This window comes from Eretmochelys imbricata, chromosome 6, assembly GCF_965152235.1.
Source record: "Eretmochelys imbricata isolate rEreImb1 chromosome 6, rEreImb1.hap1, whole genome shotgun sequence".
Lineage (NCBI taxonomy): Eukaryota > Metazoa > Chordata > Testudines > Cheloniidae > Eretmochelys > Eretmochelys imbricata.
In genome coordinates this window covers 100024687-100044064 of record NC_135577.1, presented here as the reverse complement: position 1 = coordinate 100044064, position 19378 = coordinate 100024687, and the positions used below count along the sequence as shown (strand labels likewise).

The 19378-nt window shown below is 39.7% G+C and overlaps 1 protein-coding gene across 3 annotated transcripts in view; it reads left to right on the top strand.

The window, feature by feature from the left end:
- The window catches only part of EML5 (EMAP like 5), a 284671-nt gene that overhangs the window by 45968 nt on the left and 219325 nt on the right, over positions 1-19378 (top strand). For all 3 annotated transcript variants that reach the window (XM_077819239.1, XM_077819240.1, XM_077819241.1), the window contains exons 2-4: positions 5229-5388; positions 9231-9329; positions 10431-10499. In XM_077819239.1, coding sequence (XP_077675365.1) covers positions 5229-5388; positions 9231-9329; positions 10431-10499 — 328 coding nt within the window. The remainder of the gene's footprint in view (positions 1-5228; positions 5389-9230; positions 9330-10430; positions 10500-19378) is intronic.

Genomic DNA, 19378 nt, shown 5'->3' with positions numbered 1-19378 from the left:
TGTTGGAGCTAGCTGGTGGGGGCTTGGAACCAGGGTGAACCAGCAGCCCCCCTATCAGCTCCCCACTCCCCTAAGTTCCCTGTGCGGCAGCCGCCCAGCAGGCTATCAATTGCTGGGCAGTTCAGCTGTCCCTCCCCGCACTGCCATGTGCTGCTCCTGCCCTCTGCGTTGGAGCTGCTCCTGGGAGCCTCCTGCTTGTTGTCCGGGTGGGGAAAGAGGGTGCTAATGTCAAGGTGTCCCCCTCCACCCTGCTCCTGCCCCCGCTTACCCCATCCCCATAGAGCAGGGAGGGACATGACAGGGCTCAGGACAGAGGGAGCTTTCTGGCAGCAGCTGCTTGTCTCAACTTGCTGAGCTACTTAAAAAGGCAATGTACTTAGAGTGGTGTCAGCTTACTTAAAGGGGCAATGCACATCTCTCTCTTGCACACAGGGTGTGTCTTTCTGTCTCTGTCTGCCATGCTGTCTCCCCTCCCTCCATTTGTGCTGCCTTGTAGAGTGTGAGGATACATTAACAACAATGTATTTAACCCTTGAGGGCTCAGCTGAGTACTAGTTTATCATTTAGCACTAAGGCATTCCCTGGGAAATATCCCAGCCTCTGACTTCACCACCTCAACCAAGCTTCACAATCTTCATTGCTGTGTACAGTATTAAATTGTTTGTTTAAAATTTATACTGTGTAATATAATATAGACTTTTGTCTGGTGAAAAACATTTTCCCTAATCCCCACTATTTACATTAATTCTTATGGAGAAATTGGATTTGCTTAACATCATTTCACTTAAAGTTGCTTTTTTCAGGAACATAACTACAACGTTAAGCGAGGAGTTACTGTAAAACTAAAGAAGCAGTTAGCATAACATACCTCATCTGCATGCTTTGCAAAACACAGAGAAGGTAGTTTTCTTTTAGGTTAGTTATAGAGAAAATAAATCTTACATTTTAAATTGGTCTTCTTTAATAGCTCCATGACGAGCTTGATCTACCCTCTCCCTTCTATGTCCAGAGCACCCTTTGTCTTTTCTAAACTTACTTATCAAGTTCCTGGTGTGTTGCTGGCAGATCAGGTGCCAGCTCATGCCAAGGCCCAGAGGTCTCAACTGGGGCTGTCAGATTATTTTAAAAATGAATTGTGAGATTGAAAAAAGTCACAATTAATTGTGACATTTTAATTGCACTGTTAAAATAATACCATTTATTTAAATATTTTTGGTGGGCCGGGGGGAAGGAAGTGTGTGTGTGTTGGGGGAGTGCTGTCTCTAAGCAGAGCACTCAGGAATCTTTTTTAGCCATCAGCAGCTGTTGTCGGCAGCACTGACTCCCAAGCCAACAGCAGATGGGATCCGCTTAGAATCATAGAATATCAGGGTTGGAAGGGACCTCAGGAGGTCATCTAGTCCAACCCCCTGCTCAAAAGCAGGACCCATACCCAATTAAATCATCCCAGCCAGGGCTTTGTCAAGCCTGACCTTAAAAACTTCTAAGGAAGGAGATTCCACCACCTCCCTAGGCAACGCATTCCAGTGTTTCACCACCCTCCTAGTGAAAGAGTTTTTCCTAATATCCAACCTAAACCTCCCCCACTGCAACTTGAGACCATTACTCCTTGTCCTGTCCTCTTCCACCACTGAGAATAGTCTAGAACCATCCTCTCTGGAACTACCTCTCAGGTAGTTGAAAGCAGCTATCAAATCCCCCCTCATTCTTCTCTTCTGCAGACTAAACAATCCCAGTTCCCTCAGCCTCTCCTCATAACTCATGTGTTCCAGACCCCTAATCATTTTTGTTGCCCTTCGCTGGACTCTCTCCAATTTATCCACATCCTTCTTGTAGTGTGGGGCCCAAAACTGGACACAGTACTCCAGATGAGGCCTCACCAATGTCGAATAGAGGGGAACGATCACGTCCCTCGATCTGCTTGCTATGCCCCTACTTATACATCCCAAAATGCCATTGGCCTTCTTGGCAACAAGGGCACACTGCTGACTCATATCCAGCTTCTCATCCACTGTCACCCCTAGGTCCTTTTCCGCAGAACTGCTGCCTAGCCGTTCGGTCCCTAGTCTGTAGCTGTGCATTGGGTTCTTCCGTCCTAAGTGCAGGACCCTGCACTTATCCTTATTGAACCTCATCAGATTTCTTTTGGCCCAATCCTCCAATTTGTCTAGGTCCCTCTGTATCCTATCCCTGCCCTCCAGCGTATCTACCACTCCTCCCAGTTTAGTATCATCCGCAAATCTTGTTCTCGGATCCTAGCTCAGTGGTGACTGGGTACTCTGGTGCGGGAAAGGGAACACCCCGATATCAACCTTCTTCACCCCTGCTCTGTGCAGCAGACAGGAGACAGGCTTCCAATCTGGAGCTGCTTGGCTAGGGGTGACTCAATGGGGGTGAGAAAGAGGTGGAAGCAGTAGAGGAGCAGGGTGATGGGAGGAGGGACACTGCTGCCCTGGAGGCATGTGGCAGTGCCCACCTGTGCATGGTGCCCTGGTGTGCAATTAATGCTTGTTTAAAAAAAGTGTTAATTTGTTGAGTTAATCGCATGCATTAACTGTGATTAATTGACAGCCCTAATTATTATTTTTGATTACAAATATTTGCAGTGTAAAAAGATGAAAAAAAGATGGAGCAATCTACAAGTTGAAGCATGAAGGGGCATACAAATGTTTAGCATGTAAATACCTTGCATCTCTGGCTACAACAGTGCTACTTTCAGGTAGCATTATCTCCCATAAATGTAAACAAACTTGCTTTTCTGAACAAGCAGTAGGTCCAAGTGGACTTGTAGGCTCTAAAGTTTTATATTTTTTTTTCTGAGTGCAGTTATGCAAAATAATAATAATTCTACATTTGTAAATTGCACTTTCATGAGAAAGAGATTGCACTACAGTAGTTGTATGTGGAGAATTGAAAAATACTATTTTATCTTTTTTACAGTGCAAATATTTGTAATAATAATAATAAAGAGAGCACGGTACACCTTGTATTCTGTGTTGTAATTGAAATCAATATTTTTGAAAATGTGAAAAAAATCCAAAAATATTTATAATAAATTTAAATTGGTATTCTGTTGTTGTTTAACAGTACAATTAAAATGTCGATTAATCGTGATTAATTTTTTAATCTAGTTAATTTGTTTTGCATTAATTGCTTGAGTTAACTGTGATTGACAGCCTTAGTCCTAACTGAACACTGAAATACATAGCTGGAGACTAGTCTGGCTCACTTATGTGTTAGTATTGTTAAAATATATGTTAAATTTATAAAAGTGTTTAGTCTTTATGAAATGCTTATCGGATAACATCTGTACCCCATGTTATAAGGTGATATTAAGTGTTTGCATTGTAATCCTCCATAAGTCATCAAACAGGAAAGAAGCATTAGTTTATGTAAAATACTGGCTTCCTGCACCAGTATTAGTGCCTGCCTACCAAGAAGGCCCTCTGAAATCAAATGAGACATTGTGAAATATCAAAGAACACAGACATTAACTACATTTCTCCCTCCCCCATAAAGAGGAGATGTGTGTGTGAGCTCATCCCATCATCTTGAACTCTGGGAGGAAGGGAATAAAAATCCCTGACAGAAGAACTGTATCTCTATGATGCTTGGACTTTGGGAGGGCAAGATTTCTAAACATAAGCAAAGGATCCCCAGCTGCTTAGCCTGGATTAGCCCTAAAGGGTATATACAGTTTGCTTATTGCAGCAACTTCTATCACCTTTTGGAATCTAAGACTGTAACTTATTTGTGTGTGTGTGTGTGTATCTGCTTTAACTTTGTAAATAACTCATTTCTTTTTCTTAGTTACTAAAACTTTAGTTAATTATAAAATTGTCCACAAGGGTTGTCTTTGATGTAAGATCTAGAGTGCAATTGACCTAGGGTAAGTGACTGACCCTTCGGGATTGAGAGTAACCTGAGTATTAGTGTGATTTTTTTTGTTTAAGGGACCATCTTCTACAAAGGCAAGCTTGCCTAGATGGCAGGAGAGACCGGAGTACCCAAGGGGACTGTCTGTGACTCCATGTTTAGGCTGTTATAGTGCCTGAGGAGTTTACACTTGATGCTTGGTTGGTGAAAGCTAAGTATAGAATTCACAAGCAATTTGGGGTTTGTGCCCTGCTTAGAATCATAAAATCATAGAATATCAGGGTTGGAAGGGACCTCAGGAGGTCATCTAGTCCAACCCCCTGCTCAAAGCAGAACCTAATCCCTAACTAAATCATCCCAGCCAGGGCTTTGTCAAGCCTGACCTTAAAAAGCTCTAAGGAGGGGGGCATGTGGCTCCGTGTGCTGCCCCTCTCTGCAAGCACCACCCCCACAGCTCCCATTGGCCACAACTCCCCGTTCCTGTTCCTGGCCAATGGGAGCTGCTTGCAGGTAGGAGCAGCATGCAGAGGGAAACCTCTGCTTCTCCACCCCCAGGGATGCGCTGGCCACTTCTGGGACCGGCGTGGGGCTGGGGCAGGCACCTGCCTTAGCGGCAGCCACGCTACACCACCAGAGAGCACAATCGACTGGGATATCCTTTTGGATTAACCAGTTGATCATGATCTACCAGTTGGTGACCACTGGTATAGAGTCACCTTTCAAATGGTTACCTTCCTGGGTCAAGTAGAGCATTTCACAGATCACTCTGTTTTGCTGTATCCAGTTTGTACAAAAAGATTGGATTTCTCTAGGTATACATCTCTCTTACCTATCTTCCTTTGATATGAAATATAAACTGGAAGATTTCAGGTCCTCTGTTATACCCTATTTACATATTCACCATATCATGTGTTAAATAAGTATTAGTTATTTTATTATATTTTAAGTCAACTGTCCTTAATTCAAAATTATATGTTTTGTGTTGGTGTCCTTTTAAACAGGAGAAAATGGGAAGTAGTAATTAATCAGAAGAATTTGGTAAAGCATGTATGTTGCAGAACAGAAGATTTGGTGAGTGTGATAGGTTATGAAATAAGTTTCACATTGGGAAAGATTCATGGAAGATTAAAGTTCGGTTGGTAGAACTGTGTGAAAGAAAGTTGTATGGCTACCATGAAAGTTGTCTTACAGGATGATACTGTGACATCTTGTTGTGTCAATGGGAAAACTTGTTATAAAAGTTGACTTTTGTTTAAGGAATTAAACTAACATTTGATTAACGAGCTAAATAATGTACAAGTTCCTTGGACAAAAGTTCTAATATTTGAAATTATTTTTCATTTTTTTGGCAGCCTTGCTTTGCATCCTGAACGAGTGTTGGTGGCAACAGGTCAAGTTGGAAAAGAACCATATATCTGTGTTTGGGATTCATACACTGTGCAAACTATATCGATACTGAAAGATGTTCACACACATGGTATAGCTTGCTTGGCATTTGACTTAGATGGGCAGGTATGTAGTCAATATTCTATTTTCAAAATCTGTTTTTAAAAGATAAACTGTCTAAATCTGTTTTAAAAAAGTCCTCCTATACAACTTTCTTTTAGGAGATGAACTGAATCAAAGGTTTTATTTGTCTAGTTCCAGTTTCAGGAAAGTGATGTTAATATTTACAGAGACTTTTCTTGCCAAATTTAAAAATTTGCAGCTTCAGAAGAGATGTGAATGAGGAGATGTGGGAAGCCTACTGCACTGGAGTAGGGAGATCATTCCAGGTATGGAGAGAGCAAGAAAGAAGACACACACGATGGCAGGCTCTTCCCCAGCTAACAAAATGTTAGCCATCTTGAAAAGAGGATTTAAAAAAAAAATCACAGGCTTAGGGCCAGATTATGTGATTATGGTACTGGCCTTTATTGGAGGCAGTGTGGAGCCGCTGCTCCAGCGGGGCTTTAGGAGGCACTGTTCCCAGAGAAGCAAATTGCTTCCCTGAATGTCTCAGCACCCTGCATAGTCGCTTCTCTGAGCTAGATGGCTCTGCTAGTTGATGTGGGGCATGTTTTAGTTTATTCTCTCTATTTTTGGGGGTTGCTAGCACTTCAGTCCTAACGGAAATTGTGCCTGGCCTCTCCACAGGGTGGGGAGAAGGCTCCTTGTGCTACTCTACTTCCCCGTCCTATTCTCCGCTTCTTACAGACCTGTGCAGAGGCCAGGCACAATATGGTCCTTAGGCTGTATTCTTTCCTATCTGACTTTAGTTCCTTCTGTTAGCCAGGGAAACTAATTTCTGTTCCCAGTTAGAAATGTAGTGGTGAAGTGATCAATTATTCTCATTATCTGAGCAAGAATTAGGGTAAGAATGCTCCCAAGTGTGAATTTCATTTAAAAAACCTGGGAACATAAGAGGGAAGCCGTAGAGATCATCAGTGTGACAGGGAATCTTTGGGTTTTAGATTTCTCACTATGGCTAAACTTTCAGGATGCATTGCTTGCAAGAACAACATTCTTTCACCTACAGTGGGCAAAGAAAACTATGGCTCTACCCCTCAAATGCTGTTCTAGCATCAATCATTCTTGCCTTCATAACCTCTTAGCTCAACTATCCTAGTCTAGGACTAAACTTTATCTAAGATTATCTGTTAAAGTCCGCTGGAAACTCCCTCTAGTCCAGACTATAGCTGCCTGTCTGGACTTGTTGCCATTTGACTGGTATGTGAAATTCAAGGTACCGATTGCCATATATAAAGCCCTAAATGGGTTTAAGCCCAGGCTAAGACCTTAAGACTGTCTCATCATCTCCAAACTACCATACATCTACACTCATCAGGGACATAAATAACCTTTTTGTATTTTGGGGGGGACTAGAATTAAAAAAAATAGCTTTTGAATATCATTTCAATTAGTAGTTTTGCATCGTAACGAAATTTCTTCACTTTTATTAAAATGAGATAAATGAACTCCAGTTCCCAATTCATTGTTTCTTTATTAATACAGTTTCTACGTTTTTGGGGGAAAGGGGAGGAGGGCTATAGCTTCCTTAGTCCCCAGTTGTCTATGCCCGTGTTCATCCAGTATATTACAACTTTCTGGCTCCAATGGTAAAGTTTATGGTAGAGGCTTCTTGATAGGAGAGTTGCACCTCTAAAATATTTTGTCTATGGAAATACAGTTAAGCATGAACCTAGCCACTTTTAGAAAGAACTTCAAAACCTACCTCTTTGTTCAGGTGTTCCATACTAATTAAATCCTGCTTTTCTAGCTCTCTGGTAAATCTGCAGGCAGATGGGAAGCATGAAATTTGGTCTCTTTTTGAGATTTGAATCTCTACTTAAGTTTTGTGTAACACCCAGATCTCATGGCGATGGGTGCTTTAAAAATTATTATAATGGTAGTAGATTCAGTATACCTTTACTCCATTCATTGCTGAGCAGGATTGTTAATGCTGGAGCTGGATCAATTTCTGTTTGGAACATTTTCAGTAGAAAGAGTGGATTTTGAAAGATCTGAAAACTGGGAATTTATGGAGTTTTGCAAATAGAAACCAGAGAGATCACTTCCATGTACACCTCTACCCCGATATAACGCGACCCGATATAACACGAATTTGGATATAACGCGGTAAAGCAGCGCTGGGGAGGGGAGAAGGCTGTGCACTCTGGTGGATCAAAGCAAGTTGATATAACGCAGTTTCACCTATAATGCGGTAAGATTTTTTGGCTTCCGAGGACAGCGTTATAGCGGGGTAGAGGTGTAGTTTCTTTACTGTGGGCTGTGCACCTTGCAGCCAGTTTGGTGTTGGTGGTATTGTTGGTAGATTTCCCTGATAGGCAGACTTTTTAATTGACTATTATCATCTACGTGTGTCAGAAAATGGAAACTAAATTTGCCTCAACTTGGTACTATGAGTGTAAGCATTATCAGTTAAAAGGAGGAAAAATCTTTGTCCATAAGGCTCACAAGTCCTTCCTCTGTCAAAATTAAGCCATCACCATCCAAATGTAAAAACAAACAAACAAACCCAAAACACCCTACCACCCACTTTGTATTTGTCTGATCTTAGTCTGTCTTTAAGATTGTGTAAGATGATTGTGGTCAGATCTTACACAGTAACAAATGTGCTCTCAATGTTTAAGAAATAAATAATAAAGTTGAACTGCAAAGCTAAAATGAAGTGAGTTAAGCCCAGAAAAATGCTGTATATGTCCACATATTAGGCTAAGAGAGGGCTGGGAGCATAGAAAGATTTTTATTTATTTATTTACTTTATTTTTTTCATCTCAGGAATAACTTTTTGGCACTTCCAGATTTGCAGTTCATCTTTTGTCTGGTGACTCCTTGGATATGCTTACTGAATTGCCTCAGTGCTGGTTTTAGGCCCTGATGCTAAAGCAATCATGCAAGACAAAATCAGTTGCTGCTTTGGAGGCAGAAGGAGGCAGCACAAATTATTTCATAACATAGCTTAAGGAGAATGATATAGATTAGCCTTCAAAATATAAATTAACCACCATTCTTGCATAGCTATGGATGCCAGTGAAGGTTGAAAGCGCAGAATTGAATTGCATCTTTTGTTAAGCATCATCTGGGAAGCTGAATGTGCAAATGCATACAGTCCACTTTTCTCTCTGTTTCTTTCATGCAGCCTCCTTACTCCTGAAATGTCTTCTCTCTTGATCTCTTAAGAATTTCAGAAAATTAAATAAAGTTTAATAGGTATAGAATATTAAAAATATTTTAGGGTATTGGCTGAACTGAATTTTAAAAACACTCTCAGCTTTAACTTCATTATTTTTAAAGAAATATTTTGTTTAACAGGTTTTGAAGATGTAAAGATAAAGATGAAGTGTTTATTCTTTACCCTTCCTTGAAATTTTAATATTAATACTTACGTAAGTGTTTACAGGATCAGGGTGTACGTACTTTAAATTTAAACTAACTTCAGTGGGACTGCTCACATACTTAATGTTTAGCACCTGCATTTTTACAGAATTGAGTCTTAGGTACAGAGTAATGTTTTATGTTTTATTCACATTTGTATATTGAGGACATTTCAAGAACAATATTCAAAATATTAATTTGGAAATATCTATTAATATCTGTTAAGGTACTAGTTAACCTCAGGTTTATAAAAGTGTATTGTTCTTCTACTGACACAATCTCCATGGAAGTTTTTTGCTTACATGAAGACTAGCACTGGGCCCTGTTGCTCTATTTTTTCCTCTGAAATATATATACAATTAGATTTCTTTTAAAAATCCAGTTATGGTAAGAAGTCTCTCAAAATTAAATGGGAACGTGATTCAAATATTGATATTTTCCTTTTTTCTTTTTTTAAACTTCTTGGAAATTATCAGCGTTTGGTCTCAGTGGGTCTGGATTCAAAAAATACAATATGCGTGTGGGACTGGAGAAAAGGAAAAATGTTATCTATGGCTCCTGGTCATACAGACAGGGTAAGCATAACTACTTAATAAGAGTATTGGTGGAATTTTGATACATTGAAACCTCTGTGTGTACATATTGGGAATTTTTGTTTTCTGAATAACAGCTGTTTTAGATTATAGAAGATGATCGTGTTAACTTTATTTGAGGGAAAATATATGCGTCATAAATATCTATGCTTTATGTGATATGTAGTTCACCACATATTTACGCATAGTCTGTGGAGACCTAGAAGCATATATTGAAGGTGTCGTATTTGAGGCAACTCTAGACCCTACTTCTGGTATGGGAAAACCAAAGTGTGCCAAATCTTTTTAACTCTGGAATTCATTAGGTGTATGTGGCTTAATAGTTGGGAAATACACACAGTATTTTGGAGACCATTTTGAAGCAGGCTTATTCATAGCTTTTATACAAATGAAAGAACACTCAAAAAGAACACTGTTAAGACATGTTACAAGAACTTAAACCAACTCCATTTAACAATAATATACATTTGGTGACTATTTTCATTTTTATTGTCTTGCTGGCATTTAAAATCTTCCAGGCCTGTGAGAATATCACCAATAACTCCTTCAGAGCATCCTGGCAAATAGATATTGAACTTTATCTCCTTATCAAGCTTCTAGTTTAGACATATAAATCTAAAGATAATACATAAAAATGAGAAAAGGCAAAAAAGAACATTAACCTGCACAACTTCACAGTCCTCAAATATCAGAAAATAACAGCATTAGACTTCTGTGTGCCCCTTTTTACATAATCACATATTATTTCTCAAATGCAAGATAGGATTTTTTTCTACAACTTATAAATAGACACACAGCATCTTCTGTAACTGTACAGTATATTACTTTGGGTATGCCAGACAAATACAGATAATGAAAGATATTTATATAATGTACAATGCAATTTAACTTCTGAGGGGAGGCATAAAAAATAGTCCCAATAAACTTCTTTGAAAAGCTCTGAAATAGCTTTCTGCCATCTGTAGGTCAGTAGATTTTGTGCTGTTTGTCATCTTGATGTGAATTTGTGTTATTTTCATTTATATCTAAAATTATACATGTATTAAAAATGCCATCTTTACTAGCATTCTGATTTATTTGCAGATATTTGATATTTCTTGGGATTTGTACCAACCAAACAAACTAGTCAGCTGTGGTGTAAAACATATTAAGGTACTGTACTAAATTTACATTTTTCTTATATAAATATGTTGTTATATTTACTATCACTTTTTTTGGTAAAACAAGTAATTATGGAATCTAAAGGGAGGGGAGGGATAGCTCAGTGGTTTGAGCATTGGTCTGCTAAACCCAGGGTTGTGAGTTCAGTCCTTGAGGGAGCCATTTAGGGATCTGGGGCAGAAATTGGGGATTGATCCTGCTTTCAGCAGCGGGTTGGACTAGATGACCTCCTGCGGTCCCTTCCAACCCTGATATTCTATGATTCTATACTTTTATATTTAATTTAGATAGGAGGCTTGTATTCAGAATCTTACTAATAAATCACAAGCAAAAATATTATTGCTCATGAGATATTCTGATAACTTTTCTATTAATAGACTATATTAGATTCAGTTACTGCTTAATATAAATTGAACATGTAAATTGGAAAAATAACATTGTTTGTAATTAGACAACTGCTAGTGCAGTTTCTTTTTTTAAAAGGACATGAGAGTTCTTCCACAAGATACAGTGAAGTTAATTAAAAATAAAGTATTATAAAATATACTGTTTTGAGATCCTAAGTAAGTAGTGGTGGTGGTAATGATGATGATTTTTTACTACATCCTACTTTTGCTGATGTTGGCACACAGGACAGAAACTAGTCTCTTCCATCCATCTCTGTCATTATCTGCTGCTTCCATCTGCTCTAGGGTGTTGAGATTGACTGTTCTGTCCTCTCTGCTAAGGGTGGTGGTTCTTCTCTGGGGTGCTCTTGTTTCCTCGCACCAGTTGGTTTCCACCTGAGAGCTTTGGGAGTCTGTACGTTGGCATGCCCCATATATGTCCAACATTTCCTTCTAATTCTAGTGGAGATAAGCTGCTGGTTGATAATTTCTCAGATCTCTTCGTCATTGATAAAGTCTCACTATCCAGTGCCCAGAATCTTTCGTAGGCATTTATTTTCATAAGCATCTAGTTTTCTATCTAACATTTTAAGATCTCCAGCTCTTTCAGCTGTATGTTAGCACTGAGATTACATTTTAGTTGAAAGTTCAGTTTTGTTTTGGTACTGTGTATCTTTGATTTCCATAGGTTGTTGAGTTTTTAGTGAATGCTGTGGGTGCGTTTCCTATCCTTGATATCACTTATTTCACAAAATCTCTGTTAGCTAATATGGTGCTGCTCAGGTAAATGAACTGTTCAACTGTCTTTGTTTTTGCCTTCCGATATGTTGCTGTTGCTTGACGCTAGTGTTTCAAGGACATTTGTTTGTGAGTCCTGCTTTGCCTGATATTTTTGCCAATGTGTCTGTCTTTCTTTGTAGCATTTTGGAGGTGTCGCTCAACAGAGTGATATTATCAGCAAAATCTAAGCCTTGTGAGCAGGCATTTGCCATCTACCCATACTATGTCAGTGTTTGTGTTGCTAATGTGCTTCTTAATTATCCAATCTATGGCAATCCCAAACAATAATGCTAGTGTCCACGTTGAACCGTTGTGTTGTCTGGTTGTTTACCCTTACAGAGTTGTTTGCATCAATATATTTAGTCTTGATGATGACAACTTTATCTGGAATTTCGTAAAACTGAAGAATATTCCACAATGTATGCCTATGCAGTCTGTTAAATGCCTTTTGAAATTAGACTAAATTGATAATAAGGGGAGCCTGCCATTGTATGCATTTTTCTGATAGTCCTTAGTGTGAATATTTGATCTACACAGGATCTCTTCGGCTTGAATCCAGATGCTTCTTCACTAAGCTTTGCATCCACTGCCTCTTTCATCCTGTATAGTATCACACTATAGAAGACTTTTCCTGCTACAGAGAGTATTGACTCCTATCCAGTCGTTAGTGAGTAAAATCACCATTTTTGAGTATTCTGAGAATTATTCCATGTTTCCGCTGGTTAGGAGTGGTCTCTCTTTCCCCAGACCTCATTAAACAGCTCTGCCAGTTTGGTTAGGGTTGTAGTGTAAAGTGCATTTCTGCTGTGATTTGATCATCTCCCTCTGCTCTATTGTTTTTGAGCTTCTTGACTGTAGCCTATACTTCTGACATCTCTATGGGACCAATGTTGATATCAAGTTGGTCAGGTTTGAATGTTTCATTGAATTCTGGTGCTGAGGCTTGGTCTATTGAAGATTTATTTAAAATGCTGTGCCCATCTGTTGTTCTGTTCTACCTCAGTTGTAAGCATTTTCCTTCTTTATTTTTTATTGTTCCATTTCCTGTTTTGAAGTTTCCACACAGGGTTGTAGTTATGAGTTAAACGACTCTGAGGTTTCCTATCATAACAGCAGCTTCAGCTGCTAAGTCTTAAACATAATGCTGTTTCTTTTTCCTTGCATTGCTTTTCACTGCTTTGTCTGTTTTCTTGTACTCCCTTTTTTGCTTTTTCCAATATTTCATTGATCTTAGCATTCAGGAGTTTTCCTTTCAGTGTTTTACTTTGATCAGTAAGATGCTGTATCTCTTGGCTTATCTAATTCTTGCTTTGTTTATGTTGATATCCAACTACAACTGCTGTTGGTTGAATCACATTGTCACTGAGCACTGCCCACTTTCTTTAGGTCCAGTTGTTGCCTTGTCTTCCTCTGCCTCTGGCAGTGCCTCAAATCTGTTACTTAGTTGAAGTTGGAGTTTTTCACAGTACTTTTTTTGTTTTTTTCAGTTCTGTACTGCGGATTTTCTTGCTGTTTTCTTTTAAAGTTGAGCTTTCTCAGATTTAAATTCAGTTTGGCAAAGCTGTTGGCATCTGCTGCTCGATATGCCCTTGGACTTTGGATAGATGACCTGTATCTTGAGCTAATGCAGATGTGATTGATTTGTTTTTTTTGTTTTGGTTTTTTGTTTTGCCAACTGGTGAATTCTGTGTTTCTCTATGTATGTTGTTATGAGGCAACAGGGTGCTTGCAAGAACTGGGTTGGACACCATGCACAATTAAATTAATCTCTCACCATTTGGGTTTAATGATTCCCAACACACACTTCCCCACTGATCTTTCCATTCCTTGGTTATCACATCGTACTTTAGCCATCAGAATGAGTAGATCATGTTTTGGTATTCTGTCAATCACATTTGGAGTCAATTATAGTACTTATCTTTATCCTCATCACTATGTTCCTGTGTCAGAGCATAGCATCATATTATTGACATGTTTAGGAATCTGATTTGGAGCCTTGCACATATGATGTGTTGGTTGATAGGTTCCCAGTTGAAAAGTGATTTTTCTATAGAATCTGCTATATTGACTGCTACTCCTGCAAAGCGTGCATTGTCACTAAGACCTGCATAGATGAGATGTTTCTTCTCTTGCTTGGAGTGCTTCTTATCCACACCTGTCAGTCTGCTCTGACTGATGCTCAAGATTTCAATTTCATAGCTGTTCATCTCCCTCATGATCTGTGAGAGCTTTGAAGTGTTTTCTTGCTGTCAGAATCAAACTTTTGGGGGTCCTGTCTTCCAGAGACTGGCTTTTACTGGGAATCTTCATGTAGCATGAGGGGATGGCAGTATTCTCTACTGAGCAACCATATTTACCAGAATGGTAGCTTGGCTCCATTTTCTATAACCAATTAGTTGTGTTGGTTTTTTTTTTAACAAGGTTAGGTGGTTAGATTTGAGCTCAAACCTCCTCACTTTGGCCCTGAGGATGTCACATGGGACAGAGCTGTGTGCTGATTGGGCCACAGGTTGAGAAACACTGCTGTAGATTATTTATGGACTTGGGACTACAACTGAACACTCAAAAATTGACTCTAACTCCAGTGCAACATCTAGAATTCATAGGAGCATATCTAGATGCAGTAAAGGCCAAAGCCTTCCTCCCACTACACAGGTTCAACACTAAAAAGAACAGGAGTACTTGTGGCACCTTAGAGACTAACAAATTTGTTAGAGCATAAGCTTTTGTGGGCTACAGCCCACTTCATTGGATGCATAGAATGGAACATACAGTAAGAAGATATATAAATATAGATATATACAGAGAAGTTGGAAGTTACCATACAAACTGTGAGAAACTAATTAGTTAAGATGAGCTATTATCAGCAGGAGAAAAAAACTTTTGTAGTGATAATCAAGACGGCCCATTTAGACAGTTGACAAGAAGGTGTGAGGATACTTAATTTAAGGAGATAGATTCAATATGTGTAATGACCCAGCCACTCCCAGTCTCTATTCAAACCCAAGTTAATGGTATCTAGTTTGCATATTAATTCAAGCTCAGCAGCTTCTCGTTGGAGTCTGTTTTTGAAGCTTTTCTGTTGCAAAATTGCCACCCTTAAATCTTTTTACTGAGTGGCCAGAGAGGTGAAGTGTTCTCCTACCGATTTTTTGAATGTTATGATTCCTGATATCAGATTTGTGTCCATTTATTCTTTTGCATAGAGACTGTCTGGTCTACAGGACAGGCCCAACAAAGAAAATAACAGAACGCCACTAGCTGTCACCTTCAGCCCCCAACTAAATCCTCTCCAGCACATCATCAAAGATCTACAACCTATCCTGAAAAATGATCCCTCACTCTCACAGATCTTGGGAGACAGACCAGTCCTCGCTTACAGACAGCCCCCCAACCTGAAGCAAATAGTCTCCAGCAACCACACACCACACAACAAAAACACTAACCCAGGAACCTATCCTTGCAACAAAGCCCGATGCCAACTCTGTCCACATATTTATTCAAGTGACACCATCATAGGACCTAATCACATTAGCCATGCCATCAGGGGCTAGTTCACCTGTACATCCACCAATGTGATAGATGCCATCATGTGCTAGCAGTGCCCCTCTGCCACGTACATTGGCCAAACTGGACAGTCTCTACACAAAAGAATAAATGGACACAAATCTGACATCAGGAATCATAACATTCAAAACCCGGTAGGAGAACACTTCAACCTCTCTGGCCACTCAGTAAAAGATTTAAGGGTGGCAATTTTGCAACAGAAAAGCTTCAAAAACAGACTCCAATGAGAAACTGCTGAGCTTGAATTAATATGCAAACTAGATACCATTAACTTGGGCTTGAATAGAGACTGGAAGTGGCTGGGTCATTACACACATTGAATCTGTTTCTCCATGTTAAGAATCCTCACACCTTCTTGTCAACTGTCTAAATGGGCCATCTTGATCATCACTACAAAAGTTTTTTTCTCCTGCTGATAATAGCTCATCTTAACTAATTAGCCTCTCACAGTTTGTATGGTAACTTCCAACTTATCTGTATGTATGTGTGTATATATATATCTTACTATATGTTCCATTCTATGCATCCGATGAAGTGGGCTGTAGCCCACGAAAGCTTATGCTCAAATAAATTTGTTAGTCTATAAGGTGCCACAAGTACTCCTGTTCTTTTTGCGGATACAGACTGACACGGGTGCTACTCTGAAACCTGTCAAAGGTTCAACACTGTAACAGTCTTAATCCACACCGTCCAAATCAGCCCCCACACCTCGGCCAGGAATTGCCTTCAACTACTGGGGCACATGGCAGTAGGCACCTTGTAATAACTCATACAAGGCTTCACCTGAGTTGCCTTCAGGCATGGCTCAAAATGATATACGCACCAGACAGACTGAACAAACCACTGTTAATATTGTTGATAATCAAAGACTCTCTCAAATGGTGGAAAGACCACAGCATGTCTGTGCGGGGTCCCCTTCACTCAGCCACCTCCAACATTGGTACTGATAACAGACGCATCTTTACTGGGCCGGGGACCTCATCTAGACGACCTCAAGGTTCAAGCAAATGGTCCCTCTTGGAATCAACACTGCATGTCAATATGTTGGAGCTCAGAGTGGTCATTATCGCCTGTTCACATTTCCTATCATTGATCAAAGGCAAACATAAAGGTTATGACAGACAACATAGCATGTATGTTCTACATAAATTGCCAGAGCAATTTTGTGCAGAGGCAATGAAGCAATGGAATTGGTGCATTCAGCACAGCATTAACATATCATCTGCCTAACTTCTGGGTATACAGAATACCACAGCGGACGTCCTCAGCAGGACATTTTTGCAGGAACACATATTGGAAATGGACTTCATTGTTCTCCAGAACATATTTCTGCATTGAGGAGTCCCAAAAATAGACACATTTGCGACCTCCAAAACCAATAAATGTTTCCAGTACTGCTCCAGAGCTGGACTGTGGCATCATTTGCTCGGAGACACCTTCCTCTTTCACTGGAATATGGGTCTCCTTTACGCCTTCTCTCCAATTCCTCTCATTGAAAATCCTGCCCAAGATAAGAAAAGAAAGAGCAAAGGTTATTCTTATAGTCCACATGTGGCCAAGATCGGCATGGTTCCTCAATTAACGATACACCTTCCAGTCAAACTCCAGCTCCTTCCCCACCTCCAGTTACAGAATGCCAGACAGATCCACCACCCCAACTTGCAAGTTTTCCGACTCAAGGCATGGCTTCTTGGTGGTTCGAAAGCATAGAGATATCCTGTTCATAGGATGTTAAAGAGGTGCTATTACATAGCAGAAAAACATCAATTTGTCACAAGTATAATCCAGAAGAGGAAAAGATTCCAAATCTGTTGTGACTCAAAACATTTTACGCCAATGTCCCTTCCCTCCCACTGGTACTAGATGACATCCTAGATCTAAAAAGGTGAGGATTATCTCAAAACTCAGTAAAGGTATATCTTGCAGCCATAACCACCTTTCCTCATAAGATAGACAGCTACTTTGTAATCATTCATCCTACAACAAAAAGCTTCCTTAAGGGTCTGAGTAACCTCTTTCCACAAGTCAGATGCCTGGCACCAACATGAAATTTTTAACCTGGACCTTAACTGTCTTACAAAGTCTCCTTTTGAACCCCTGGCCATATTCTCAGTTACACAGCTATCTGTGAAAACAGCATTCCTAGTAGCCATCACCTTGGCTTCAAGAAATGGGGAAATAGGCACTCTAATGGCACAACCAGCCATGGTGGTAGTGGTGTTTTAAGAGATCAGGTTGCACTGAGACCACACTCCAAGTTCCTCATGAAAATATCCTCTGCTTTCTCCATAAACCAACTTATTCACCTCCCAACCTTCTTCCCAAAGCCACACCATGACAAGAGAGAAGCAATATTGCATATACTTGACATCAGGAGAGCATTGGCATTCTATTTGGATATAACAAAAATTTTCAGAAAATCTCCTAAACTATTCCTTTCCATTGCAGAGGGGTCTAAAGGATCCTCAGTTTTGAAACAAAGACTCTCTAGAGGGATATCGAACTTCATTACTATTGCTATTGTACTCGCAATCTTCAACCTCCATCTGGAGTTCATATTCATTCTACGAGATCTGTTTCCACTTCTGTCAAAAACGTTCCCATCAAAAATATATGCAGAGCAGCAACTTTTGCAGAACATTGTGCAGTCACTCATGACTCAGCATCAGATGCCATGTTTGGCTATACTATATTGGCATCAATATTAGACTTGACTCCAAAGCTCCATCGGGGTCCTGCTGTACAGTCACCTACAGTGGAACACCCATAGGGACACTACTCAAAGAAGAAGCGGTTACTCATCTTACACAGTTGCTGTGGTTCTTTGAGATCTGTGCCCCTATGGGTGCTTCACAGCCTTCCCTTCTGTTTGTGAGCTCTTAATAAGAGGCTGTGCAATAGAGAAGACACTTAGGGTGGTTAACTTGTGCAGCACTGGATAGCCTTGAGGCAAGGCATGAGACAGGGAGAGCACATGTGCAGGCTGAATGGACACTGCTAGCTGAAATCTCCAATCTGAGGCGCAAGGATGAGGATACATCTACAGTGGAGCACTCATAGGGGGACACATCTCAAAGAACCACAGTTACTGCACAAGGTGAATAAACCCTTCTCACACAATGGGGCTCATCCTTCTCCTGTGCAAATACCTTCTATGTCCACCAATAAGCAGCAAGTGAGGTAGTCATCTTAAAAGCCCATACTGATCTTGATCCTAGGTTACTACCCTTCTCACCCATCTTTAGCAACTGTCTGTCTGTCCATTCTCCTTCCAAGCATTCACTGGCATTGTTTTGAACTAGTGGGTCTTATAGTCACCAGAGATTATTCCATTCACTTATGGTCACTGTCAAGCTTCTACCCTGCCTCCTCTTCAGGGACCCTTCTTTCTCAAAATTTATTGAGGGAGCAACTTTAAATAGAAAAGCTGAGAATCTGGAGCACAAATTGGTGGCTGGGGGGTGACTGGGGGAAATGGGTATCCCTGTATATGCCCCAATTTGATCCCTAATTTAGACTAAAAAATGAGGAGTGGCCATTGAAATTCCTTATAGCTATTTGTTTACAAAGATCTCTGGGAGTACTTTTTTTAAAAAAAATATTTTTTATCATTGACAGATGGGAAAATTATGTTGCTTGTAAAGAGTGAATGTGGGGATTAAACTATTTTTGCTTTGTTGGCAAAAATGTTCAGTGTGTCAGCTAGATTGCATACAACTTTGATTTAACATACTGTTTATCATGTAGTTTAAAAACTTCCATTAGCTTGATGACTACTTAACTTTCTGCCACTTCAATACATAGCACAACACTGGCAAATTAGGCCTCCTGTCTTTTGCCAAAAACAATTGTATAATTTAAAATGGCTCAGATTGCTGAAGTAACCTATTTGTTTATTTTAAAAAAATTAGTTTCCTTTAGCAACTTATAATTAACAAAATCCGTTTTAATTAAATCATATTCTAAGCATCTTTAACACCTAGGCTGCAGCTATTTGGTCATTCATTATTTAAATAAAAAATCCTAACCCAAGACTTTGAATAGCATCCTGATTAGGCAAGAGGTCAGACTTTTTAAAAATGATGTTCCTTTTTAACATCAACAATTATTTCTCATGCTAGGAATCATTATATAAGG